This window comes from Erythrolamprus reginae, chromosome 1, assembly GCF_031021105.1.
Source record: "Erythrolamprus reginae isolate rEryReg1 chromosome 1, rEryReg1.hap1, whole genome shotgun sequence".
In the NCBI taxonomy this organism is placed as follows: domain Eukaryota; kingdom Metazoa; phylum Chordata; class Lepidosauria; order Squamata; family Dipsadidae; genus Erythrolamprus; species Erythrolamprus reginae.
In genome coordinates, this window is record NC_091950.1 from 68,545,686 (window position 1) to 68,573,573 (window position 27,888).

At 39.4% G+C, this 27,888-nt stretch overlaps 1 protein-coding gene across 1 annotated transcript; it reads right to left on the reverse strand.

The window, feature by feature from the left end:
• Window positions 1-70: 70 nt before the first annotated feature.
• DLST (dihydrolipoamide S-succinyltransferase) lies at window positions 71-27,888 on the reverse strand. Its single transcript, XM_070754753.1, has 15 exons — window positions 27,659-27,888; window positions 22,478-22,511; window positions 21,106-21,154; window positions 19,088-19,143; window positions 18,154-18,228; window positions 17,787-17,842; window positions 15,182-15,293; window positions 13,697-13,864; window positions 13,422-13,507; window positions 12,204-12,301; window positions 8,812-8,942; window positions 5,820-5,893; window positions 3,651-3,734; window positions 2,076-2,243; window positions 71-1,287 (listed from the first exon to the last, which is right to left on the reverse strand). Exons 1-15 carry the CDS (start codon window positions 27,731-27,733, stop codon window positions 1,153-1,155), a joined length of 1,401 nt encoding a protein of 466 aa, XP_070610854.1. The 5' UTR covers window positions 27,734-27,888; the 3' UTR covers window positions 71-1,152.

Below are 27,888 nucleotides of genomic sequence, written 5' to 3' on the forward strand. Positions count from 1 at the left end.
TTTCTCTTCCATGAAAGGCTGGAAAAAACTTCTAATCAGCAAAGTGATAATCAGAAACAACACTCATGCATAATTTCTTTGTTTTATTTTGTTTTAAAATCTGTTGTTAAATATTTTAATTACAAGTTCTGTGCGGTGGGCAAGAGTAACAAACCCTGCAGGCACTAGCAACCCTCTTACTCAACAATACATGTGCACACTATTGTACTAAGGATACGTCCCCATGAACCAGCAGTCTTTATGTCAGGATATATGCCAGAGACACTCAAGTCCCAACTCACAATACCACACAATCAGGCCAAACCACTGTTGACAAATAGCTCAAGTCGATCAAGGAGGATTGGATGGAATTTAGAACAGTTGTGGAGATTACCCAGTTTGAACTGGTCCCAATTGTTAAGAAGGGACACCAATTCTGCCTTATTCAAATTTTAAAAGTCGTTCTTCTCGTTTCCCAATCTGAGTTATGCTATGATCTTCCTGTTTTAAAGAACTCGGGCAAAGGAAAACTCTTGAAAGTCATCCTTAAAATGCCTGATGCCAACAGAGGCTATAAAAAAGTTTGTTGTGTTACGGTCTTAATATCAGAAGTGCCTGTAAAAGCGAAAAAAACCCATAAAAATCGGATAGGAGGGGATACAATAAATATCTGATTTTTATTATGGGGATGGTAAGACCAGAACTGCATAAAGAATCATGTTAAATTCGCAAAATATAAGTCATCATGTTAAAACAGACGCAGCAGCAGTTCATCTCTTTTTCTGGCATCTTGCCCCCAGATAATGAATTAAAGCTGAAATTTTGTGCAAGACCCAGTTGGGAGGGAAACTCTAGCTAAGAAGCAAGTCGTTTCTCCTCCTGCAATAACCTCAGGAAAGAGGCAATGTCAGACCTGATTGGATTGGACAAGGTCGGCAGTAAGGATAGGTTATACATGAATAGACCAGGACAGCCTTTGATTTATTCTGGGAATAAAGTAAACTCTTCAGAAGAGAGCGTCTCTCTTAAATTTCCTTTTAAAGCACCTCTTGCAACTAGGGAAGAAAAGACTGGAATGAAGCCCTGCTGATTCCTCAATGTCCTGTTTTATCTGCTGGTGCTGTATCCTTGGTCTACTGGAGGGGGTGAGATAGGAGGACGTGCTGTGACCCTTTATAGGTCAAGCAGCAGAACTCGAGGATCTTCCACCACAGCCTTGATCTTGCGAAGGAAAGTCACTGCCTCCCTCCCATCAATCAACCGGTGATCATAAGTCAGCGCCACAAACATCATTGGTCGCACTTCAACCTAAATCAAGAGAAGTCTCACTGTTAAATTGAACATCGTCTTAGTCTCTGCCTCAACTTGTTTCACTTACTGTACTTTCTCTCTGCTACCCAAGAACCTCAAGTGCCCTACGAATTCAGCCCCCTTCCCAAAAGTTTGTTTAACCCTTTAAGAAAGCCTCAAAGACCTGATTCTTCTGCACCAGGAACTCTGGTGCTTGAGAGAAGAATCCTGTCCTTGTAATTATTAATTCTTTGTATCTTGCCCCTAAGGCATTGCTTTATCATTCTTCCCTTGCTTTTTTAATGTTTTTAACCCTTAGTAAAGTAAATAATCCTGGGTTTTTAATCCTCACCAGAATTGCCTGGTAAGTAGAGGGCTATATAAACTGAATAAACCTATCTCTAACTTCTTGGCAAAGAATTTGAACTTGCAGTACATTCAAATCCTTTTAAAATTACTTGTAGCACAAAAGAATTCTCATAACATGGTTTGACTTCTGAAATAAGTCACAAAAATCAAGGTTTACAGTTACAATGTCTTTTACACTGTTTGATTAAAGCAAACCGATTTTCCCCTTCCTCTCAACTAAAGAATCTTATCAACATTAATATAACCAAATAGGATATACTTTTCTATGAGCAGCATTGAGGAGCTTGGTATTCATTTAGATGGCCATTTAAAAATCCTCTTTGCTGCTTAAAAGAAAAAAAGCCACATAAGAGCTAATCATGGAAAAGTGGTTTTCAGGGATTAGGGTAATGTTAAGAGAGCCCTTAAACTTTCAGAATTGTCTCCACCGAGCATACCTTGCCTCCAATAGCAACAGGCCTGTCAAAGATGCCATGCATGCCCAAGATAGCAGATTGAGGAGGGTTGATGATGGGTGTTCCAAAAAGAGATCCAAATACTCCACCGTTGCTGATGGTGAATGTACCACCATCCATATCTTCAATGGCAAGCTCATTCTTGCGAGCCTGAAATGAGATTTTTTTTAAAAAAAGACCAAAAAGGACTTATGCTGGAATATTAACAAGAAAACCAGGAAACAATAGTGTCTGGGTGTCAGCTCTCAACAGAACAAACATGGACATTACAGAGCAAAGGCAATGTGTTACTGTCCCACCTTAATCATTAGTAAAATACAGCAGTCCCTTCAAAGTTCTGAGGCAGAGAATTGTGAAAACCATCTATTCAGAATCAATAATAAAAACCCCAGAAGAACCCTACCAAAGGTTCTGCAAGCTAAGCTGTTTGAGGACTAGTTAAAAGGATCAGGGCGCATTCAGCATGTAGATGAGAGGATTGAGAGGAAATTTAGCAGTCTTTTGTTTCATGGCCAGATCCAGTGGGTTAGAACTAGATCTCAAGAACTTCCCAACTGCAAACTGTCAGATAAGAGAATGGAGTGCTGTATGAAGCAGTGGGTTTTCTTTCATCAAGTTATCAGTGCTTGATGATCATCTGTTAGAGATGTTATGGACAGATCCTGCACTGAGCAGAGGGCTGATTCGTGGGACATGGTTTTTTCTAGTAGAGAACATATACACACACAATATTAAGAATGAGAAAATTAACCTGTCAATTAACACTGACATAACCTTTCTGGATATGTAAAAAAAAGATTATAGATATATATGGTTCTATCTGGAAGATAATTATTTATTTGTTCCCGACACAGGTATAGTTTTAGAATAATCAGGATCAGTTTGGCATCTGGCTAGAAACCAGAAAACGAGGATCTGCAGGATCTGTCCAAAACATCTGTAACAGATGATCATCAAGTTTTACTCCAGCTTTAATTATGACTCCAGCTGAGTCATCTCTGGCCAGTCACTCTCCCTCAGTTCAATTCATTTCACAGGGTGGTTGTTATGGTGAAAATGGAAGGAAGAAGCAGTATTTGATAAATTAACCACTTTGAATTGTTTATAAAAAATAATAAAGGTGGGATATAAACAAACAAACAAGAATAAAATTTATTTATTTATTTATTTATTGGACTTATGGTATGCTTTTATATTTTTATACTTTTATACAAGTATAAAATCAGTTTTATACTGCGTAAGAAGAGGAAAAAAGTTATTCTCAACACTGGCAGACTTAATGGAGGCATCTTTCTGGCTAGTCTTCAAAACAAAATGCCAGAACTACTCAGATGCTTATTGGCTCAGTTAACAATGGAAGAAGGTCTCATGTTAATCTGTTAAGGTTAGTGAAGGTGAATACCTAGATACTGTTTGTCTTGTCCTCAATTTGATGAATGTGAATTTTGATTGTTACTTTCAATTTCTGCAAGCTACATTCTATTTTTTTATTTCTAAAACAACTTTTTCTACTAAGATTCTACTGTGTCTTTTGAAGATCCCTCCAGAGTGATTTACCTTCTCTCCCAGCTCATTGATTGCACGCTCAATGCCAGCAAAATTCATTGTTTCTACATTTCTGATGACAGGGACCACTAGACCCTATGGGAAATAAAAACCACTGAATAACCAACAATATTAAAACCACTTCCAAGAAATATAGAAAAAGTTAATTAAGTAGCAGCAATTCAAACAGTTTTTCTAAAATGATCTCCAACTATAAGCGCTCATTCATTTCCTTAGTAGGATACAGTATATTTAATATTTTGAATTTAATGTTGAATATATATCTCATGTTATACCAGGAATGTCAAACTCGATTTCATTGAGGGCCGCATTAGGACTTGGAGGGGTGAGGTGGGCGTGGCCACCTCAACATCACTTGTCTTGTGGGTGCCTGTGCTAGCCCAATTGCTCACCAGAGAAAACGGACTCTGGAGCTTGGTTTTTGGCTGTGACAGCCTCCTGCAATCATCTGCCAGTGAAAATGGAGCTTGGGAGGACTGCCTGTAGCCCTTGTGAGCTCCATTTTCGATTGCAATGGCCTTCTGCAACCCTTTGTTAGCAAAAATGGAGCTAAGGAGGGCCACACATTTTCACTGGCAGAGGCACCGTGGGCCAGTCCTTCGCTGTTTCCAGAGTGGCCCCGCGGGCGAGATCTATGCACCCTAGATCAGGCCCCCGAGTTTGACACCCCTGTGTTAGACCATGGCTACATTTATCTGTAAAGTCAAGGCAGAACTATAGCCTTATACCATGAATGAGCAACATGCTATCACATACTTCTAGACTTCTCCCAACAGCAAGTGAGTCATGGACTTGAAAAACTGCCCTGTGGATTTACTGTGAAATGCATATTGGATATTGGGGCTTGTTAAGCCAGAGATAAAGCTAAATGGGGAGTAGTGACACAAAGTGCAAAACTATACTGCTCAAAAAAATAAAGGGAACACTCAAATAACACATCCTAGATCTGAATGAATGAAATATTCTCACTGAACACTTTGTTCTGTACAAAGTTGAATGTGCACAATAGCATGTGAAATTGATTGTCAATCAGTGTTGCTTCCTAAGTGGACAGTTTGATTTTACAAAAGTTTGATTTACTTGAAGTTATATTGTGCTAAGTGTTCCCTTTATTTTTTTGAGCAGTGCATAAGGAATTAGGTTTCTACCACTATGGAGTTTTGTCCAAAAAATAGTACAGGCAGTCCTCGAGTTATAAATATAATGGAGCCTGCCAATTACATTTGTAATCTGAGGATTCGAAGGAGTGAATCATGTAACTTGACCGTGATCACTCCCTGCTTTCGCCCACGCATCTGCTAATGAAACGTGCGGATCATTGTGCACATGAGGTATCACAAGTTGGGTAAGGCCATGGGGGCCTAGCAATGGAACAGGCCATCTGCTTCAAACCACCCAAGGCTTCCCCCAACCCACTGAGATAAGATACCTCATGCTCCCTCTCTCCTGGGGTCCCCACAATTGCTCCTCCAATCCACCCTGTTATGTTGGGTTACTTACCTTGTGAAGATCTGTCTCCAACTTCTCTATCCCGGTTTCTTTGCCTGCTTGCCATCTCATGTGATCTCGCACTACAGTACTTTAGGCCTTTGTTCTCCATGGGGCAAAAGGCTTTCCAAGTGAAGAGTTCTGTTTGCAAAACCTTTTGCAGCGGATCTCGTGCAAGCCTTAAATTTGTAGACAACATAGTCCTAAAGTACTATAGTACAAAATCAGTAGTGTGATTTTAGGCCTCTGTTTTCTCCAAATGCACTGAAGCAGGCAAAGGAACCAATGGCTCACTAGATTGTCACAACGTGAGTCTCCTTTGGCCCAATGGCTGTGGAGTGCTGCTGGGAAGAATAGGCAGGGCGAAAGTTGTAGTGCCTCTGTTGTTCGTGTCATGGTGGTGGAACATTCATAACTGGGTCATAAGTCAGGGGAACTATGTCCTAACTTCAAATAGCCGCTAAGTGAACTGTCATAACTCGGGGATTACCGTATGCAGTTTTTGGGCAGGAGTAACCCTCCTTCATCGGTCATTGCAGAGTAAGACAACTTCAACAGCCTTGGCTTCCATTTCATAAACCCAGCCTTGGTTTACTTCTATCCCCAGCAACCCCTTTTTCATAAATTTGAGCGATCAAATGGCCAGGTGAAAATTGTCTCCGTAGTACCTACCCTAGGAGTTGCCACTGCAACACTGATATCCACGTATTCTCTGTATACAATTTCTTTGGTTGTATCATCAATCACTAAATTGAAAAAGTAAAGTAGGTGTTACACAGAGCAACACCAACAATCAAGACTCGATTTAGAAGAACTGCACAATAATGAGAATCAAGGCCAATCCAGTATCTTCCTATTTGCTGCGAATTAGTTCCTTCAGTTTACTTGAAATACTTGAAAGATATATCTGTGAATTTTAATTTTATTCAGTTTCTAATTATTTTCAACTGAATTTAACCTCATCCCATTTCTGCATTGCTTATCAAAGATTTGGAAAAACGTGTATGTATTTCTGGATATATTTTTCTTAACAAACTGCATATACTTTCTACAACATATTTTTACAATATTCTCTAATGCAAACTTGTCTGTGTATGCCAAACAATATTTTGGGGTCAATGAATATAACTGGAATTTTGATGGTAGGTTATAGTGCTCTTAAATATAGTTACTTTTGGAGTTTGGCTTATTGGTTCATGCAATATTTTCCACAATAGCTATGTCCCACTCATAAGAAAACTTGCTTACCAACTAGTAAGCTGCTGGTTTTAATAATTTTAATATAGATATAAAACTACATCTCAATGCATTTCTTCTAGACCCTAAGATGATCTCTACCACTCAGGACTACTTTTGTCTTTTTTTAACAGCAGTATGTATATATGTATGCATGTATTCATGGACTGCAGTCTATGGCTTTATTCTTATCTAACAATGACTCTTAAAGGAAGACTCAGAAGCATTTTGTAAAGATTGTACCACATGCCATCTTTCTGTGTTGTTTTCAAAATATTTTTTAAAAAACAAGCAGCCTAATAGATAGCAAGAAATACATTGTGGACATATTAGTATCCCTACTGTTGCAGATTCTGAGTGTGTGTGTGAAATATTTACTATTTTAAATGCAGATTTTTAATTTGCATTACAAAATTCAGAAAATAGCAAAGATCAAAATAAAGCTCCACCAAGGAGCATAATAGATAAGTTGAAATTGGACTGGGAAGTTGAAAACACATCCTGGAAAAAGACAGATTAAACCATTATGTGTTGTTACCAAAAACAACTACAAGGGTGAGCCCATGTAGTCATAATGTGTTGAGCTTCTGTCAATTAATTCTTTTTTAAAAAAGGTCTTGCAAAAGCTGAAAAAGTTTTATGATTTAAACAAATTTTCTTCCATCTTTTATATTGGATAAATATAACCATTACCGGTTATTAATTTGGGAACAGTAGCTATCCCAAGTCTCAAACAAAAGATTTCTAGGTAACACATGGAAGAAATTTTATTCCAATCTGGAAAATAGATTGTAGTTGAAATGTATCTTGCTGCTGCTTCCTTCTTTCAAACTGCTTCACATTTTTTCCAAGCCCTCTGGTAAGATTGGAGCGTAAAGTTTTGTACTATTTAAACAATGTTTGAATAAAGTAAGGAATAGCAGGGTGCAGCCTGTTGGCATCCATTATTTGTTACCTTATTCAAAAATCATCAGCCATATGAGACAAACCTCTGTCCCTCTTCTAAGCCTTGGGTACTTGCTAGAGAGCTTAGAAAACAAGTAGACTTTCTTTCCACTTGTAAAGCAGTTTGGAGATTGGAAGAAAGAGCAGAAGAAAATTTAAAAATATATGCTTATTATCAGACATCGTGCCCTTTTGTTGGGACCCTCAGGAGTCTCCCATTCCAATTATTAAAAAGGAAATGCAAAAGAAAGTCTTGTTGATTCATTATTTCCCCCAAAGCTGAACTATCAAATTAGAAGCCAATGGGATAAATGCCTTATGGAAAAGAAAAATACAGTGGTACCTCGTGATACGAACCCTTCGTGCTACGAACCCTTTTAAAACAGCCAGGGGGCTTCTCGCCGTTCTCCCGAACCTGAACCCGAACCCGAACTTTTCGGGTTCGGGAGGCCGCCGAGAAGCGCCGCCGCCCGGCTGTAACCTTCTGAAACAGCCGGGGGGCTTCTCGGCGTTCGCCTGAACGCCGAACCCGGAAGTTTGGATTTAGGTTCCGGAGGCCGCCAAGAAGCGCCTGGCTGTTTCAGAAGGTTACAGCCAGGTGGCGCTGCTCGGCGGAGCGCCGTTATCGGCCGATCTGGAGGCTGGAAAGGAGGTGGGGAATCCCAATAGGGAATTCCATGGGTGGAGCTTTGACGTCTTACGAACCTACTTCCGGAACCAATTAAGTTTGTAAGATGAGGTATTACTGTACTGTAGAGCAGTGGTTCTCAACCTTTCTAATGCCACGACCCCTTAATACAGTTCCTCATGTTGTGGTGACCCCCGGTCATAAGTGTAGTGCCAATTCTCCCAACAGAGCTTTAAGCTGATTGGCAGGAAGGTCAGAGGGACACCCCCACCGTAAACGCCCGATTCGTCGGATTGTAAAAATACGTTCCAAGGTGCCAGAATAGAAGCTTTAGTTCCTGACACCATGGGAAATTTGTCTTTTTCTATGGTCTTAGGTGACCCTTGTGTAATGGTCATTCGACCCCCAAAGGGGTCCCGACCCCCAGGTTGAGAACCACTGCTGTAGAGGCAAGGTCGGAAGCCAAGTTAGAACTATGGCAAATCATGGTGAAAAAATACATTTCCACAAATCATAGTGAAAAATTAAGTTTCTTTGCATCACAGTGCAAAAGTAAGTTAGTATTCTCAAAGTGGGAGAATATCCTCTCAGAAGATACACCGGTAGCCTCAGGAAACAATAATTTCCTAATAAAACCACCTTCATTATTATTGACAAAATGTCTCCAGATGCAGATCAGAGGGTCTTTTTCATCCCCACTTTGATTAGCCTTTTGCTGGGAAAGGGGTTTTTTCACGCAGGGATTTTTACCTAGCAAGTCAAAGTGCTCAATCAGTAACACAGCAGGCCTTCTTAGCAGCAAAAGATTTAATCAGAAAGAGGGCTAATATACATATATAAGCCCTGGCTTCTTACCTGCGTTCACCATAGGCTGCTCTTGCAAAGCAAAGGCTGCAGCTTTCACAAAGGCAGACATAAAACCTAATTTCATATTGTGCTTCTTCAGGAAGCTGTCCCTGTGCCGGGCTCTCATTTCCTGGATGTTACTGCAAATATCATCATAAGAGTATTTACCACAAATTTTACAAAAGATCTTTTCAAATCTACAGTATATTTCATCTGGTATTTATTTATGTATTGGTTTGCATCTCAAACGTTCCATGCATGTTTTTTTTTAATGCAAATACAAAAGCCTCACACAAGCAGTGCATATCCAAAACTCAGATTGAATGGGATATTTTCTAAATTTAAAAAAGTGTTTTAATGGATACCAAGATTTTTAATCGCTTCTGTATTCTTAAAACTATTACCAATATATCAAGAATAATGTTAATGTTTAAGGACACAATAATTCATCTTTCTTTTCAGGAATGAAATGAACTTTTTAAAGATAATAAACAACAAATCAATGTAACCTGCTTTGATAAATAAATCACTGTTCAAAAAGTAGTAAGTAAAAGATTCAATACAATGACAAATTCCTTGTGTGTCCAATCACACTTGGTCAATAAAGAATTCTACTCTAAGCATCAGTCAGAATCTGTTCCCAAAAACAGAAAGCACACTCTAAATTTCTCGTGGTTATTCAATCTAGGATCATAAATCACAAAATAAGTATACAAAAAAGGGAATGGATCTAGAGGAAAGGGAAGATTGGAGAAGTTACAAGTTTTAAAAATAAAGGGTAGCATAGGAAGTGCTTTTTTGGTCATGGTGGTAACAAGGTGAGTTTGCAAAGATATAAAGGGGTGATGAGATAACATAATTTGACTATCTTTTTCAGTAAAGTTTCTTCGATAGCAAGTAAGAGAAAAGAGAATGTCCAAGACTGAAGAAACAATTCAATATCAAGTCAAGATACTTTTATTATTATTAATTTATTATTATTATTATTTATTAGATTTGTATGCCGCCCCTCTCCGTAGACTTGGGGCGGCTCACAACAATAACAAGAACAATGTAAAAAACAAATCTAATGATTTAAAAAACACTAAAAACACCATTATTAAAAGCAATACCAAGTCAAGGGTCTCCTGGAAAGATTGATTTCCAGCAATTTTCCAGAAACTTCAGTATAAGATGTATTAGAATAAAATAAATAATTTTGTATTTTTATGTAAGTTTGGTCTATTTACCATAGACAAATTCATATTTTTATTTTAAAAAGGATCTAAAAAAGAAATAGCACGCCCATTTCTTTGGCCAGGCTTAAAGCAAAGTATGGGAATAGGGCCTTTCAAAGTCTGCAATATAATGGCATTTTGAAAACATCTTTAATCAGAACAGAAAACAGCAATTTCCTTTGTTCACTTACTGGAAGAGAAGCCAGTCACACGAATTAAACTGAATAATTGTGTCATATAATTCTAGATAGATATTGAAGTTTCAACCTTCATCATCAATCTCCTAGACAATTTGGCTTTAGAGAGGCAGTTTTTAGCAAACAGAAATGTCCCTCTGGGCTCAGTCTGTTTATTTTTTCTTTGCCAAATCTCATTTAGAGCTAGGGTTACTGTTCAAAGACATTACTGCCTCCCAAGATACAAGATCTGTAGGTATGAAGTGTTGGCTGGAAAGAGGAAGCCATCAAGAGGAGGCTTCATGGCAGACACCGACCCTGAGTGGGGAAGCGAAAGGCCTCAGTCTCAATCCTTGCAAGTCAGCTCTATGGCATACCGCCAGTCGGTGATCAATGCAAAACATATTACGGATTGCAACAAGAGCACAAGGCCAGAGTAAAGCGACACTTCCATTAGTCTCTAATAGGAGATAAGCTGCATCACTTCCTTTCCAATCATGACTATTTTGCCAACCTTAATATTCTAAGCACAAAATATTTACATGTTTTGCTTTAAGGAGGAGGATTAGATTTCATGGGGCAATTTGATTTGGGCATCATTTCCCTAATGCACTGAAACATAAGCTTCCCCCTCCTCAAATCCATTAGTGCTCAGGCCACCCAAGCACTCGGCTTAAACACTGGCGGCTCCCCCACCTCAAATACTGTCATTAAACTTAAATTAGCGTTCCAGAATGAATGTTGTCTTACCTGAATGTTCCTTCTATGCACTGCGGGAGTGTCCAAGCATGGGTTAAAGTCTTGTCTGTTAGCCAGGGACTGAGTAAAAAAATATCCGGCCATGCCTCCTCCTTGGCCCACACTGAGAAAGTTGTTTTATGAGGACATAGACTTGTAGATAGGCAAATGGAAATCCAGTGTCCATACCTTGGACCAGAATGGCCACAGGGTGGGCTGGACACTCCCGCAGTGTACATAGAGGGAACATTCAATTAAGATAATGTTCATTCTCCTGTGTGTTGTTTGGAGTTTACACGCATGGGGTGTACCCAAGCACATGTGGTCCAGGGTTCCTGAGGTGGATTGAATCCTCTGTCGAACTCTCCTACCAAACGAAGCCTCTGCCAAAGCAAAGGAATCAAGTTTATAATGCCTAATAAACAGTGATAGAGTTGTCCAGGTCAGCACCCTGCAAATGTCCTCAATGGATGCCTACGTGGTCCATGCGGAAGTAGTGGCCACACTTCGTCTAGAATAAGCAGTAATGCAGCCCAGTAGAGGAACAGCCCTGACCTCATAAGCCTTTGCAATACGTGCCTTCAGCCAGCAGCCTACAGTGGAAGGTGAGACCTTCTGATCCATCAATGTTGGTTGAAATGTCACAAATAAGGATTCAGATCTGAGAAAAGCAGTCGTCCGTTTGATATATCTACGGAGAGCTATCCTAACATCTATGGTATGCCACAGCTTCTCCCTAGGATGGGTTGGATTTGGGCAAAAATCTAGAATAATAAGTTCTTGGGTTCTGTGAAATACGGAATTAACTTTTGAGAGAAAGGATTGATCCAATCTCAAAATCACTCTATCGGAATGAAAGATGGACAAGTCAGAACGAACTGATAGTGCCGTTAGTTCCGAAATCCTCCTGGCAGAAGTGATAGGCACCAGGAAGACTACCTTAAAGGTCAGCAACCGGAGCCTAAATAGATCGCCAATACAAGAAGTTTTACCAATACAAGAACTCTAAATTTTTAAGAGGAAAAAAAAATAACCTTTCCCCAAAACGTGCCTATTTTGTTTAAGCTAAACAAAATGTAATCAGCTTGTAACAATAACAGGCTACGGAGAGGGGTGGCATACAAATCAAATCAAATCAAATCAAATAAAAAAATAAAATACAGCTTTTTTTAAAAAAAGCACCCAAATCCAGGATGAATTAGATTGAAGGATCTCAAACACTGAAGTCCAAATCCAGGAATAATTCTGCTTAATGAGAGCAAAGCCCTACCTCATGTCAATTTCATTGAAAGTGGTCAGCATGGCACATGTATTCTGGGCCTCTTTCAGGCGCTGAGCAATGCGTTGACGCATTCTGTTCATCTTTACCTGAAGACAGAAATAAATCACAGAAAAATAGTGAAGACCCTGAACAAATTAAATGCATGTCCTTTTTTCTCTCTCTTCCTGAATAATTTATCTACACATAATGAGTTATCTTTCAGCTATGAATCAAACATTAACCAAAACTCATTTTAGCCTAAAATAATTGCCCAGTTGAAACACACACACACACAAACACACCCCAAATGATATCACAAGGCATCTCAAACTGCTATAAAAAGAAGTTATACAACATAGTGGTTTATGTCTGAAACCTCAAGAAAGCTAGCAGGATAGAATTTAAGAAGCTACCGCATCTCCCCGAAAATAAGATCCTGTCTTATATTTTTTTGAACCCTGAAATACGCGCTTGGCCTTATTTTCATGCACTCAAAAGCTTGATTGGGCTTATTATCAGGAAATGTCTTATTTTGGGGAAAACAGAGTAAATTTCAAATATTCACAGAAGTGATACTTTCTAGAGTGGTTTTTTATTTCTACAACAGGTAATCATGACTTATCGAGCCTGGCAATTATGGTCGTAAGTCAAGGTGAAGCACGTCATCACACGTTCTTTTTTGAGGTAGTTCTGAAGTGAACATTGTGGCTGCAGCCTGCAAGGCTTATGCCATGGTCATTAAGCAAACCTATTGGGATGTTATTTTCTGGAAATTGGAAGTAAATATCAATTTCCAGGGGGGGGAAAACTTAATAAATTCCACATGATGGAGAGAGAGAAGAAAGCTGCAAACAACTGTATATGTGGGCTGGTTGCCAAGCGCCCAAATGCAGTCACACAGCTGTCCCCAAACCCCCCCGCCCCCCGACTTTGTAATATTCAAACCCAGGTTATAAGTAGTTTTGGGGAGTTCAGTCATAAATGGCCTGTTTTAAGCCAACAATTTAACTGTACTGTTTTAGAAACCACTGAGTAAGAACATTTATGAATGAAAAACTTTCTTGGGTTCAACCATTGCCCGTAACTCTTTAGTGTTACTTTGTTGCAGCCTTTCATGAGGCTCTTATGAAAATATTTACTGTTCTGCCTCAATGTTATCGCATTTCGATTCCTTACAGAAATGAATATTCACATCACATCCCATCAGACTGAGAAACCTCCAAGTACCCTTTGCTCCAATCTGGCACCTTTGCCAGTCCCAGGTTCCACAGCAGAAGAAGCTGTTGGCACTACACTTGGCTTTATTGCAGACACTGAAAGTCAATGGAAAAATAAAATGTCAGGGGATTAAGCAAGCAGGAATCCACGTCCTTGACTAAAATGAGAACACTAGTGCTCTGAATTTAAACCAAAGGCTCTAACTGTGTATCATTTCACAATTTTAAGTCCCTGTATCTGAGGATACAGATGGAAAAGCAAGAACAAGAATATTGGGATCTCACCTGGTTTAGCATCAACAGGGAGGGGTGACACTGGGGGCACTGGAGGCATTGTAGTGGGAATTGGTGCTGCAGAGGGAGATGTTGCAGGAGCTGCAGGTGGTGGTGCTGCTGCAGGAGCTACAGGCTCTGCTGTAGGAGCTGTTGCTGGCTTGGCTTTGGCAGGTGCAGCTTAGTAAAAAAAAAGTATTACATATATGGATAATTGAATTGGATGAATGTGGATGACTACATAAAGGGTTTTAGATTTTTATTAATTTTATATGTCTTTTTAAAATAATCAGATTTCTCACATATATTGTCTGCATTTACAATATTGTACACTGCCCTGAGTTGCTTCGAGAAGGGCGGCATAAAAGATAGATAGTTAGATAGATAGATAGATAGATAGATAGATAGATAGATAGAGAGAGAGAGAGAGAGAGAGACAGACAGACAGACAGACAGACAGACAGACAGACAGACAGACAGACAGACAGACAGACAGACAGAAGCATCTTTAAAAGTGCTATTGCTAACATGTTGTAAGCCACCCTAAGTCTAAGGAGAAGGGCGGCATAAAAATCATATATTATATATATATATATATATATATTTTATATATATATATATAAATAAATAAATAAACAAATAAACATACAAATCTTTTTCCCCAAATGATTCTAGCAAAAAAATACTTAATCCAGAATCAACACCAATTCACTTAAAAGGTGCTCTATCTTTCCATTAATGGCACTCATAAACTATTGGCATGACACAGCAATGCGGAAGGTGTATGCTTAAGTAGCAAAATGTGTGACAGACCTATTTCTATTAAATACAGTAGTTTTTCAGGACTCTAAAGCCCTAAAATCATCTATTCCTACCGGAACCAAATCGTGACCCATGGAATTACCATCCAAAGCCATGTCCTTAGGCTTAAGTGGCAGGATCAAGAAAGGGATCCTATTTTAAATAGCTATTTTATTACACTGCTTATTCCAATTGAGTATATACTCTAGCTATAACATAGCCCATAATTAGATCTGATCCTACAGACCATGTTCCAAATTGTTTATCAATGCAAGTAAGATCTTCGCTTTATTTCTACGTTCAGTTTATGGCACAGATCATGCAGCCTTCATTTTTGGTCATTTCAGAAAGTGCTTAAAATCAGATTAGCCAATTTAAGTCCTTCACCTGAAACTCAAGACTTCTTTTTTATGGCAGTTTTCATTAGGGGAAAAAAAGCTGCCTTTGCTCATTCCCACATTTTACCCCTTCGCACAAACTTTACAATCAATTCCCTATATTTACCATTTACAATGCATTAGTATGAAAAACTGATGACATAAGGATGAAAAACTGCCTAATTTATGTGATTTAACCCAATTAGAACTTCATGGTTATATTTTAATTTATACTGCAATTGCATAATGATGTAAGATGAACAGTAGCTAACCCAAGTCACTCAGATAAACAATTTTTGATCACATGGTCCAAATTTACCTCCACTTTTCCTGAGTTTAAATAAAGGTGTTCCTCCTTCTACTTTCCCTCCATCAGGGACAAGAAGAACTTCAATTACACCAGCTGCTGGAGCTGGAACCTGCACAGATGTCTATATAGAAAAAATAAATAGCTATTGAACATAAAAGGGAGATAAATAAACAAAATGTCTGGTCTTGAGGAGAGATGAATTCATGGAATACTGGAAATCAACTTGCTGAATTTAACTCATTTAACATTTAAAATAATTATTTATAGATTCATTAAATTCCTGAACGAAATAAGTGATATAATGTTTAAGAACTTTCATTCTGGTGCATAAAATCCATGAAAAGTGAAGGGCATAACATTCTTAACTAAAAGCCAAGAATGTTATTTATTCAAAAGTTACATTATTTATTATCTGCTTCTACTCAGAATAGTATAGTATAGGGGTTGGCAGAAGAGTTCATGAAGTAACGATAAAAGTAATTTGCAATTTATCAACAAAACTGTTTGAATTCTAGTTGCTTGGAAATAGCAGCACCAATATTATCTCCAGATGCTAGGGAAAAAAAGTTAAAATTGTTGAAATAAAGATAGCTTGACAAATACAAGTGTGTGGAAGGACTATTTTGCAAGATTAGAATGCTCCAATGGATAAAGCACCAAACTAGAACAGCAGAGTCCTTTAAACAAATCTTGATTGAACTCTAAATTTTTAAAAAATGGGAGAAGAGCTATATATACTGTATTATGGTGTTTTTAATTCTTTGATGGAAAGGACAGTACAGAAAGATGGATCTGATGTTGCTTTCTACCGACAAAGTCCTACATGGCAAAAGATCTTGTTATCTGAAGGACCACCTGTGGTTTCTGCTTGTCTAGTACAGTGTTTCCCAACTTTTTATTCACATTTACAAAATCCTGGGGAACATTGAGCGGGGCGGGGGGGGGGAAAGGTTTGGACAAAAAAACTCTCTCTTCCTCCCTTTCGCCCTATTTCTCTCTCTCTCCCTCCCTCTTTCTTTCCCTCTCTCTCTCCATCCCTCTTTCTTTCTTCCTTCCTCTCTTTTTGCTTTCTCCCTGCTTCTCTCTTTCTTGCTTTCTCTCTCTCTCTTGCATTCTTTCTCTCTCTTTCTCTCTCTCTCTTTCTCTGTCTCTCTTGCTATCTCTCTTTTATTCTCTCTCTCTCTCCTTTGCTTTCTCTCTCTCTCTCTTGCTTTCCTTCTCTCTTTCTCTTTCTCTCTTGTTTTCTTTCTCTCTCTCTCTTGCTTTTTTTCTCTCTTTCTCTCTTGCTTTCTCTCTCTCCTGCTTTTTCTCTCTGTCTCTTTCTCTCTTGTGCACCACGCCGGCAACAGAGAGAGCGAGAGAGCGGAGATAGAGTGGAGGGTGGCTTGCCGGTCCGCGGCCCCCTGGATCAGCGGTCCCACATGGCCCCAGCATGGACTCCGCCGTTGCCTTTGCCTCCGCCTAAGAGGCAGCAGCCACATTCACCCCTTTGCCCTCCCAGGTGTCCATGGCGCTCAGCGCCCGGCCACGCGCCGCCTCCGCCTCCCGGTACCCTGCCCAACTTCTACCTGCAGGAATGGGTGGTGGGGCGCCACGAAGGGCGGCGCTTGAAGGCCACCACGGCGCCGTTGTTGTCATCACGGTGCAAAGCCACGCAGTCCCGGATCGCTCGCTTCTCCGTCCAGCAAGCCGGCTGCCTGGGAAAGTGGCGCGCTTTTTAAACGTGCGCTTTTCAAACGCGGCGCTTTCCTGGGCAGCCGACTTTGCTGGCCGGAGAAGGGAGCGATTCAGGACTGTGTGGCTTTGCGCCACTTCAAAAATTTCTGCGGGGGGTTTTCCTAATGGCTGTGCAGGCGCACGCCCACGCAGCTTAGAAGCAACAGTGGCCGGCGCCCTCCCACTGGGCCCCAAAAGCTCATTTGCCATCACCGCCAGGGAAGCTCCAGCCAGGCCGGGCTCGCAGCACACCTGACCATGTCCCACGGCACACTAGTGTGCTGTGGCACACTGGTTGGGAAACACTGGTCTAGTATGACCTGACAGAGTGGGTTACATCCTAGGGTTCCTGAATTAAACAGGGACTCAGAAAACATGACTTCTTTGTTGCAGTGCCAACTATCTGAAATGAGGTTTCCCCCTTGAATTCCACATGGCTCCCATCTTGATAATGTTTTGCAAGACTTGAAAAACCAGCTATCTTCTCAGGCCTCAGGTAGGGTGGATGAGATTCTTATGTATGTCATATTCTTTGTTGACTTGTTTGCCATCTTGTAATTATTTTGTAGCTACATTTTTACTTATTTCTGTTAATTCTTTGCATTCTGTTGTTTCTGTTACTCTCATTGCCGTGATCTGTCTAGAAACAGCTGGAGTCAGCTGACATCAAAATTTAATCAATTAATCTGAGTAAATAGTACAGATCTGCAGTTAGGGGGTCTCACAACTCTGATAAGGCCACTAGATTTCATGAAATTCAAAACACTACTTCTCTGGGCAACAATGTTCACTTTGTCTCTGGTGACAATCATTGCCATGAATAAGGACAAAATATTTAGAGTTGCTTTTTAGTGAAATGGTGGCTATACAAATTTGATTACTAAATAAAAACAATTACCTTGTCAGTTTCAATCTCACATACCACTTCATCTTCTGCTACAGTATCCCCAACAGCTAAAAAATGAAGAGAACAGGACTTAAACAAGGAGTTGTGTTGTGGCGTTTCCTTCCCTAATTTTTATAAACAACTCCTTAAGGAAGAGTTAAAACATCAACACAGGTTAACAAGGCATGGTTTATTTTGTAAACAACTGAACTAGTAACAAATAACAGATCTGATCAATCTTCAACTATATAATAAAGAGTATTCGGAACATTTTTTATTACTTGGAAGTTTAACATATTTCCCTAACAGGCTATGAAAGACATAACATGGAATGGGGAGAAGTTGAGAGTGACTAAAGAGGAAAAAAAAATCCTCTTACCTTTCTCCCACCTGACATCTCCCTCTGTGACAGATTCTGCAAAAGCTGGTGTGTTCACTGTGACAACTTCCTCCCCTGTGAAAAATACATGTAATAAAATGCTTCACATTTTGGCATTTCAACCCTTGAGAGAGGAGGATAAATAGAAGTTAGAGAAAATGCTAATCATAAAGAGGAAAAGTGTCATAATTTAAATAATTCCATGTTATCAGTTCTTATCAGATGTGCAGACCACCTCCTAGCATTCCCTAACCAGCATTGCTATTACTAAGATTTAAATTTTTCATATCTAGACGGAAGATACCATATTACTATAATGTTATTATAGTATACCATAATGTTATTAGGGTTTTTAAAGACATTTTAGCTCTAAAGACATTTTAGTCTATGGAGACGGGCGGCATACAAATCTAATAAATTAATTAATTAATTGGATTTTTAGATATGTATAGTGTATATTGTTTTGATATGTTGTGAGCCTCCTTGACGGAGAGGGGTGGCATACAAATCCAACAAACAAACAAACAAATACTTCTATTTGAGGCCACTTCTCTCTTGAATATCAGTTAAATCCACTTGTTTTTGGATAATTATTTTTTTCTCTTCCATAACGCTGTAATTGGTTGGTCAGCCAATAAAATTAGTCATGATTTATTCAAAATAAAATATTAAAAGGACAAACCATGCATTTTTCAGGTCAGTAGTCCTATACTGTTCTAGATAACATTCATATATTGATGATTTTATTAAAAATATTGCTTGAAGAAGAAAAATGCAGAAATGATGCATTCTGCCAGAGTCCAACTAACATAGCATAAAAAACATACATTAAGCCTTACTTAAGATTAGGAAACAAGTTCACATGATTTTAGCAGGAAGAAAATTGGCGTGTAGCTCAAATGTTCCACTGCCTGCAGGCATCTGGCTTACTTACTGCATACTTTTGAAGTCCTGAAATAACGGATAGTGAAGACACGAGAACCATTTAGCCTGTGGGAGCAAAAAAAGCAATATCAGAGTATAAGTAAAAGACGGCGTTTAAGGGGTGACTTGATTGAAGTGTATAAAATCATGCATGGCATAGAAAAGGTGGATAGAGAAAAATTCTTTTCTCTCTCACACAATACTAGGACAAGGGGGCACTCCCTAAAGCTCATAGGTAAGAAAGTGAGGACAAATAAAGGGAAATATTTCTTCACCCAGAGGGTCATTGGTTTATGGAATTCACTTCCAGAAGATGTCGTGACAGCTGTCAGCCTTGATAGCTTCAAGGCAGAATTAGACAGATTCATGGATGCCAAGCATATAGATGGTTATTGAAACGGATGTCCAAGTGCTGCCTCTATGTTGGTTGAGGCAGGCAGGATTCCCTTGAGTACCACTTGTTGGGGGTCAAGGGAAAGGGAGGGTCTTGCCTTCTCTTTCTGCTCAAAATCCCCATGGACAATTGGTGGGCCACTGTGTGACACAGAGCTTTGGCCTGATTCAGCATGGCTGTTCTTATCTTCTTAAGTAGTAGAGTTTTGTATCTGCTGTCTTGATTGGCTTGACTGTCAATCAGTAGTCTCACCAATATTTTTAACTTGCTCACTGATTCATATACCTGGAGGCATTGATCCTAAAGCATTACAGGAAGGGATAGCTTGTGACTAAATTCATCTGTGTCTGTGTATACATGTATGCACGTGCACACAAATACACACTCACACACACACGAACACACATACTTATATATGAATTGTTTAGCATAAGGTCACAGGAAGCCCTAATCACGGAAGCTGAAACTGGGTACTATCGACATATTGATGACATCCAAATCTTTTTCTCTACAACATTTTCCAATAATGATATGGCTCCTCTGAACATTCACATTTGATAATTGGCTAGATGAGGGAAAACAGTATAAAATCAAATCCTTGTAACTCCAGAGATCCAGCCTTTTCCCAAATGGACAGATGAAATGCAGGCATGATATGCAGGCATTAGATCATAAATATTAGCATTCAGGGATTCTGTATTTACATTGCAGACTGAATGTAGAATTCCACATTCAGAAATCTCAAAAGGTTTTTTTAAATAAGATTTGGAAACAGGAGGGGAGGTAAGGGCTCAACTTCTAGCTATCATGTTATACAGGGTGTGTTCCAAAAGTAATGCTATTTTTTAAAAAAGTAATTTATTGAACAGATTTGCACAAACACTTAAAATTCTTCAAAGTACTGTCCTTGGGCCTCTACACATTTTTCCCAGCGACTCTGCCATGACCGGTACGCACCCTGGAAGGCATCTTCGGGGACCTCTCACAAGGTCTTCGTCATGGCTGATTGGATCTCTTCTATGGACGAAAAACGGGTTCCTTTCAGGGCTGCCTTAATCTGAGGGAACAAAAAGAAGTCTGCTGGGGCGATGTCAGGACTATAGGGGTGGGGTGGGGCAGCGTTGGCACCTGGTGTTTGGCCAGGAACTTGCGGACTCGTAGCGCGTTGTGGCAAGGCACGTTTTTCGTCCATAGATAAGATCCAATCATTCGTGACAAAGACCTTGCGAGAGGTCCCCGAAGACACCTTCCAGGGCAAGGACCAGTCATGGCAGAGTCGCTGGAAAAAATGTGTAGAGGCCCAAGGACAGTACTTTGAAGAATTTTAAGTGTTTGTGCAAATCTGTTCAATAAATTACTTTTAAAAAAATAATTGCATTTCTTTGAAAATGCACCCCGTATATTATGTGAACTACTCAAATAAATTATGTAACATAGATGACATAGATAATAACCTATTTCAAATATGCAAATGGCTTAAAAATTCTGTCATTTTTGGTTCAATGTCCGATTTGCTCTGGCACATGGTATTTTCAACCAAAGCCTCTCTGCAAGTATAATCTAGCTGGCAACTGGTTCTGAGGCAATTCGGTTATGCCAATTCACTTGCTGACTTCATTAAGTTAGATACTTACAAATGCTTCCTGCTGTTGGCATACACCAGAGCCTGGCATCGAGAAATCCCTGTAAAGCAGAAAGTATTTTAACTTAAAGTATCAGGTTATCAAGTCACTTAGTACAGTCAGGTATAGAAAAGACAAAGAGATTTAAATGGCATAAAAGTCAGAAAGGACAACAGTTGATTGTCACTAAAAACAACTATAGTTGTTCATGCTCAACAATTAATGTATCTTTGTAAAGCCAGCCCCATATTATAAAGTTGACAAAAGAGGTAGATAAAGTTAATGTCTATTAAGAAATAAATAATATGCTGAAGCTACCCAGACTATGTAATGAAAATTAAAAATGCTACAGAATTACTCTATTCAATTAATAGTCTTGACTATCTGATATACACATAGCTTTAAAGGCATAGTTGTGTTTTAGGCCTTTTAAAAAAACAATCACACCGAATGGGTCATCTCATTAATGCAATAATTTGCTATTCAACAACTGACTTGTAAATGAACGCTGTTAGTATCATTAGTGTTTGTACTTCCCTACCTACCCACCTATATCTGTCATGTGTCTGTCTGTCTATCATGTCTGTCAATATAATTTACAATTATATTGGAAATGTTATTTAGAAGATATTGGTTATGATTAAATCATCTGGAAAAATAACAAGAGACTCCAAATATTTACAAACCAAACACTGATTCAAACTAATTTGTTGTTGTAGTAGTAGTAGTAGTGAACCTATGAATATGCTTACACACAGCAATTTATGCCAAAATGTATTATCCCACATGTGCTTTTGCAGGATTTAACAATCCTGAATAGAATGAGGATAAACACTAAACTTGATTTGACTTAATTAAAAATTAAATAGAGTAAAAATGATTAATAAATATATAGTTGGAAAAGGTGCTTTTTAGCTGGAGCATCTTGAACACAATCTACGGAGAGAGGCGGCATACAAATCTAATAAATATATATAATCTCAACCAAATGAGTCAGAAATACAAGACAGCTATTTTCTTTTTCATATATATAAACATATGCTGAACAGAATAGAATTAATATTTGCCACTGCCCATTGATAGATCTTAAGCAGAAACGTTATTTATTTAATACTGAAATTACCAGGACTTGGGAGGAAAAAACCATATTACTTTTATATCATTCCTTGTTTATATTACTCTAATTCTTGACAAGGATTTCCTCATTGATTGAACTATTTATTCTATATAACTATTATCCAGCCTTTTTACCAACACAAGAGGATTTTTTCATATTATTGTAAACCATTTAATAGCCAGCTTATTAAAACAGATTTTATTTCTTAATATATTCTCTAGCAAAGTGTTGATGAGATTTTTCTTGTTACGGTTTTATGAAACTCACCAGAGAGCCAACGCTTTGCCTGTGGACAGTTTCCCTGCCAAAGGAAAAAAGTAATACAAATCACCAATGTAAAGAGAAGTTACGAATAATTTGACATGCCGCAAACCTCAAAGAATTCAGTAAGATTTATTCCATGCAACATAGAACGAGTAACCGCAAGATTGACCTAGTTCATACAACATGCAAAAGAAAACCTATCCTTAATTTAAATCTATAATTTAAAAGATTTTGTGAACTGGCCATTGTAATTTGCAAATTACAGTTTGCGACTTAGTACTGTGTCATTCCTGTTGTTAGTCAACAAGCCATAGTCAAAACAATTTATGGCTTAGCATGGAAAATAAGAAAATATACTGTCAATACGACATGCTTTTTAAGCTTCCATATAAAATTGCTCTATATTGCAAAATTGAAATTTTGGGATTGAAACAATTACTGTATTGCCACAAATTATTTTAAGATGTAAGATTATGATTTTTAAAAAATTATATTCACATTACTCGTTATACCATGTTTTGCTTGCCCATAGGTTACTGAACCATCTGCATTCCCTATGTTAAACCTAAATTGCCAGATACAGAGTCAACTGCAGGCTCCAGTGTGCTCTCAAATATATTTTCTTCCTTGAATATTTATTTTTTTTAAAAGAAGTACAAGACGTTTGTATGCTAAAATGCTGCTAACAATATATGTCTTTCTAAAAAAATGGTTCAGAACTCCATATGGGAATCACAAGCTTTCTTTGAAAATAAAAATGTACTTTTGGAGATGTATCCATCTGCACTGCCCCAACCAACAAGTTGGGAAAATGGACTTCTAATAGCTCAGTGCTTAAATGGTTCAGCCAGCCGGACACTCACATGGCTGAATTCCAAATAGGCCATGGCCCCATAGTGGGTCCTGGCCAGGGGTTGGTGACTCGAGTTAATGTAGGTAAACTTACAAAGTTTATAGACATTCATTTTCAACTAATAATTTTAGCATCCATTATTTACATAATGTCATCATTTTTTGTTTCATGGCATAGATTTCCAGTTTAAAAATAGTTCATCCAAAACACTTTTACAATAAAATGTGGAATATTCAATAAAAAGCAGAACAAACTATAAAATAAATTAATTACTTATAGGAGGAGTGTGGTGGCACAGTGGTTAGAATGCAGTATTGCAGGCTAACTCTGCCCATAGCCTGGAGTTTGATTCTGACTGGCTTAAGGTTGATTCAGACTTCCATCCTCTGAGGTCGGTAAAATGAGGACTCAGATTATTGGGGACAATATGTTGACTTTGTAAACTGCTCAGAGTGCGCTGTAAAGCACTATGGAAAGGTGTATAAATCTAAGCTCTATTGCTATTTGGGTAAGAATATTATTCTTTCCTTCTCAATATATCATTTATAGCATTTAGAATTATATACCGCTTCATAGTGCTTTTACAGCCCTCTCTAAGCAGTTTACAGAATCAGCATATTGCCTCCAACAATCTGGGTCTTCATTTTACCCACCTCGGAAGGATGGAAGGCTGAGTCAACCTTGAGCGGGTAGTGAGATTTGAACTGCTGAACTAGAGTTAGCAGTTAGCTGAAATAGTCTGCAGTGCTGCGCTCTAACCACTGCGCCTCCCCGGCTTGGATGACCACAAGAATTCCAGCCAAATTCCTCATTTGCTTTACAACAGATAAATTTCTAACAAAATTTCTATACAATCCATTGGAATGTCTTTCTGGTTGAATAATCTGGTTCAACCTTCTTCAATATGCAGAAAAATCAATTAAAGCATCTTTAATGTGACTCTCTTTTTAAAGCCTGCTGGATGGAGGACCCACAACCTTCACAGGTTGTTCTACTGTACTACAGATCTTATCATAAGGAAGATTTTCTTTGTGTAAAAAAATGAAAAAAAGTCCCTATTTTTTTTCCCCATGGCAACTTCTTTTAAGTCTAGGTCTCTTCGACCCAACAACCACAATTGAGTCCAAAATCTCTGCTATTAAGCAAAAGAGTTAAGTGAGTTTTGCCCCATTTTACGACCTTTCTTGCCAGAGTTGTTAAGTGAATCTGGTTCCCCCAATTATTTTTCTTGTCAGACAGTCACAAAAGATGATCACATGATCCTGGGACACTACAACCATCATATATGGTGCTAAGTGTCTTAATTTTGATCATGTGACCATGGGGATGCTACTACAATCCTAAATTTAAAAAACCGTCATAAATGCCTTGTTTCAAAGATTTGAATTTCAAATGATCACTAAATGAATGATTGTAAGTTGAAAACTACCGGTACAGGGGAGGATTCCTATTACTGCCACTATCAGTGTGTTGCACACGCAGCTTCAGTTAGCTTGCGTCCGCGCATACGCATCCCAGAGTGTTCTGCCTGCGCAGAAGCAAAAACACACTGGGATGCTCATGACATGTTCTTAAGCCCCTGTATCATCTTTTTTTCCTGTTAATCTATTCTAACAATGTGAAATGTAGAATCATATGTAGTACAGTATTACGTATAGAACCATACATAGAATCCACAAGCAGGGTCTTACCAATGCAGAACAGAAGGTAATAAGAATGTTATATCTTTAATATGAGGCTTTTTCTGATGCAGTCTAGAATTGCAAGTTCATATTCATCTTTCTTATTATTGAGGACCACACTCAAGTCCCACTCTGATCTAATGCTCCCAAACAATAAATGCTTCATCTTGTACATCTGCTTTATATATTTTCTCTCTAAATATAATGCCTGTATTCCTCCTACTAGGACACTGTTAATTCTAACTCAACCAGATTAGTTGTCAATTTTGTTGTATCTTCCGGAGTGTTGGCCACCACCCTTTTCTGAGTTATCCACATATCAAAACTATTATCCAGCTGACTCATTAAAAATGCAATGATACAGAATGATACAGAATTCCATTTATTTTTCAACTCCACACAGAATCATTAGTGCTGACTTTTATGACCGGGGTCAGCCATTCACAATTATCCTTACTGTAGTGCTGTGCAAACTATACTTCAAGAACTTGTTGATGAGAATGTCAAAAGCTTTGCTGAAACAGACCGATTATATCCACAACATTCCTCTTGTCTGCTAAGGTACTATCCACACATTCATGAAGTTTGAGAAAACAGATCCATGGAGTATGTGCCATCAAGATAAGTTTAGTAACTACACAGACTTTGTGTGAGATGATAGACAGTATATCATCCTAAATGTAGATGACAATTGCAACTTCCATCTAAACTTTCAATATATTTTAGTCACATTCTAATCTAACACATTCTGTACTTTCTAGTTTTTCTTCTACTTGTAGAAAAATCAATGATCCTATAGCCAACTCACTACTCAAGTTTCAAAAGATAAATAATGCACAAAGTTGTTTTGAACCTGTGCAAAGCTCCCCCTAGCCACAGCTGTCAGGTGTTGATCTAATGTTAGCTGTGAGTCTAGGAAGACATCCAAATTGAGAACCCATTCTGAGGGGGTTAATAGGAAATAGGGAGATTAAATTAAAATAGGAATGGAAGACATCTGGGTGACCTTGGACCAATCACACACACACCTCTCATTCCACCTCACAGAATTGTTGTGCAGAGGGAAATAGGAGAAGGAAAGTGCTTTTGGATAGATTCCTTAAGAGCCAGGGTGGTGCAGTGGTTAGAGTGCAGCACTGCAGGCTACTTCAGATAACTGCTAGCTGCAGTTCAGCACTTCAAATCTCGCCACCAGCTCAAAGTTGACTCAGCCTTCCATCCAGTATTGGGTTTCTGGGGGGATAGGGCGGGAAAGCGTTCCAGTAGGGAAAATGAAATATCCCCAATGCAATTGTGCATGCGCCAATGTGAGTCGGCTTCTGCGCATGCGCAGGAAGGCAAGTCTCACTCGAGGATGTTCATGTGCAAGATTTTCTGCATGTGCAGAAGCAAAGAAATTGCCAAAAATTGGTGAAATATCATGTGTGTGAACATCCTCGTGCGAGAGTTGGTTTCCTGCACATGTGCAGAAGCCAAAGCTCATGCCGATGCATGCGCTCCCACCAGACACACCTGCACCGGTGGCTGCTCACCAGTAGTGCCAGTGATGGGGAACCCTTGCCTGCTTCCATCCTTCTGAGGTGGATAAAATGAAGATCCAGATTGTTGGATAACCCTTCCATGGTACAAGGTGATACAGGAGATGAACCTGTAACCTAGAGGCTAAGACCATTGTCTTACAATGCAGAGGCCCCAGGTTCAAATCCCAGTAAGGGTGTGGTGACCTGATGAAGGCAAATAAGCCCGAAATAGATCTATAGTAGTCTCCCTTCCTTTTCATTATCAACAAAAATGTTATATACACTGCTCAAAAAAATAAAGGGAACACTCAAAGGACACATCCTAAATGTGAATGAATGAAATCTTCTAATTGAATACTGTACTTCGTTCTGTACAAAGTTGAATATGCACAACAGCATGTCAAATTGATTGTCAATCAGTGTTGCTTCCTAAGTGGACAGTTTGATTTCACAGAAGTTTGATTTACTTAGAGTTACATTGCATTGTTTAAGTATTCCCTTTATTTTTTTGAGCAGTATATAAACACATGTTGATTTTGTAAACCGCTTAGAGAGGGCTGCAAAAGCACTACGAAGCGGTATATAAGTCTAAATGCTATTGCTATTCACCAACTAAAGCTTCACTGGAGAGATCCGTGCTGCAAGGTCAACTGTGTGCGTGTGTGTGAAATGCCTAGAATTCTTTTATTTAAAACTCTCCGTTTCTCTTGCACGTCCTGGGGGCCAAAGAGGACCCTCCTCCCCGTATTTCCTTTCAACCTTCAGAACCACCTTCGCGTCGGGGGTGAAGTTGCCTCCGCAAGATTTCCAATTCCCAACCCAACCTCACGTCCTCACCCCTTTTTCCCAAACAGGACTTCGCCCGTCCAACGTGGAAGACGCCGCGTCCTTGCTGCCAGCTGGGCGGGCGGAACACCTTGGGAGCCCCTCAGAAAACGAGCCGCAGTTCCTCGCGCTTCGTATAATTCAAACGCCGGCTACAAAATCAAAAGGGCAGCGGTCTCCTTCTCTCCGCTGCCGCCACCCCGGTGCCCCCCCCGGTGCCCTTGGAGCCGGCTCTACCCCACCCCCGTCTCAGCCACGGAATGACCTCCCTGCCAGCCTCCCGTTCTTTCCCGCGAGCCCCTACCTGCTGAACGGCGCTGAGCGAACGGCCGAGCACCCGGGTGAAGCAACGAGCCCGAACTAGGGAAACTAACAGCATCGCGGCGGGCCGACAACGGCAAAAAAAAGGGGGGGGGAGGAATGCCAGGGCGCGCGCGCCGGAACCAGGCCCCGCGCGGAGGCCGGATACGAGTTGGGAGCGACCAACGGCAGTAGGGGGGTCGACGAATCAAGCGGGACAGTACCAATTGAGGC

What these genes read in the sequence shown, in the direction of transcription:
- DLST (XM_070754753.1), bottom strand. Translation starts at nt 27,733, where the DNA reads ATGCTGTTAGTTTCCCTAGTTCGGGCTCGTTGCTTCACCCGGGTGCTC. An exon ending in CGCTCAGCGCCGTTCAGCAG is followed by an intron (nt 22,512 to 27,658) that starts GTAGGGGCTCGC and finishes TTCCTTTGGCAG; the next exon opens with GGAAACTGTCCACAGGCAAA. An exon ending in TCAATGAGCTGGGAGAGAAG is followed by an intron (nt 2,244 to 3,650) that starts GTAAATCACTCT and finishes ATCTCATTTCAG; the next exon opens with GCTCGCAAGAATGAGCTTGC.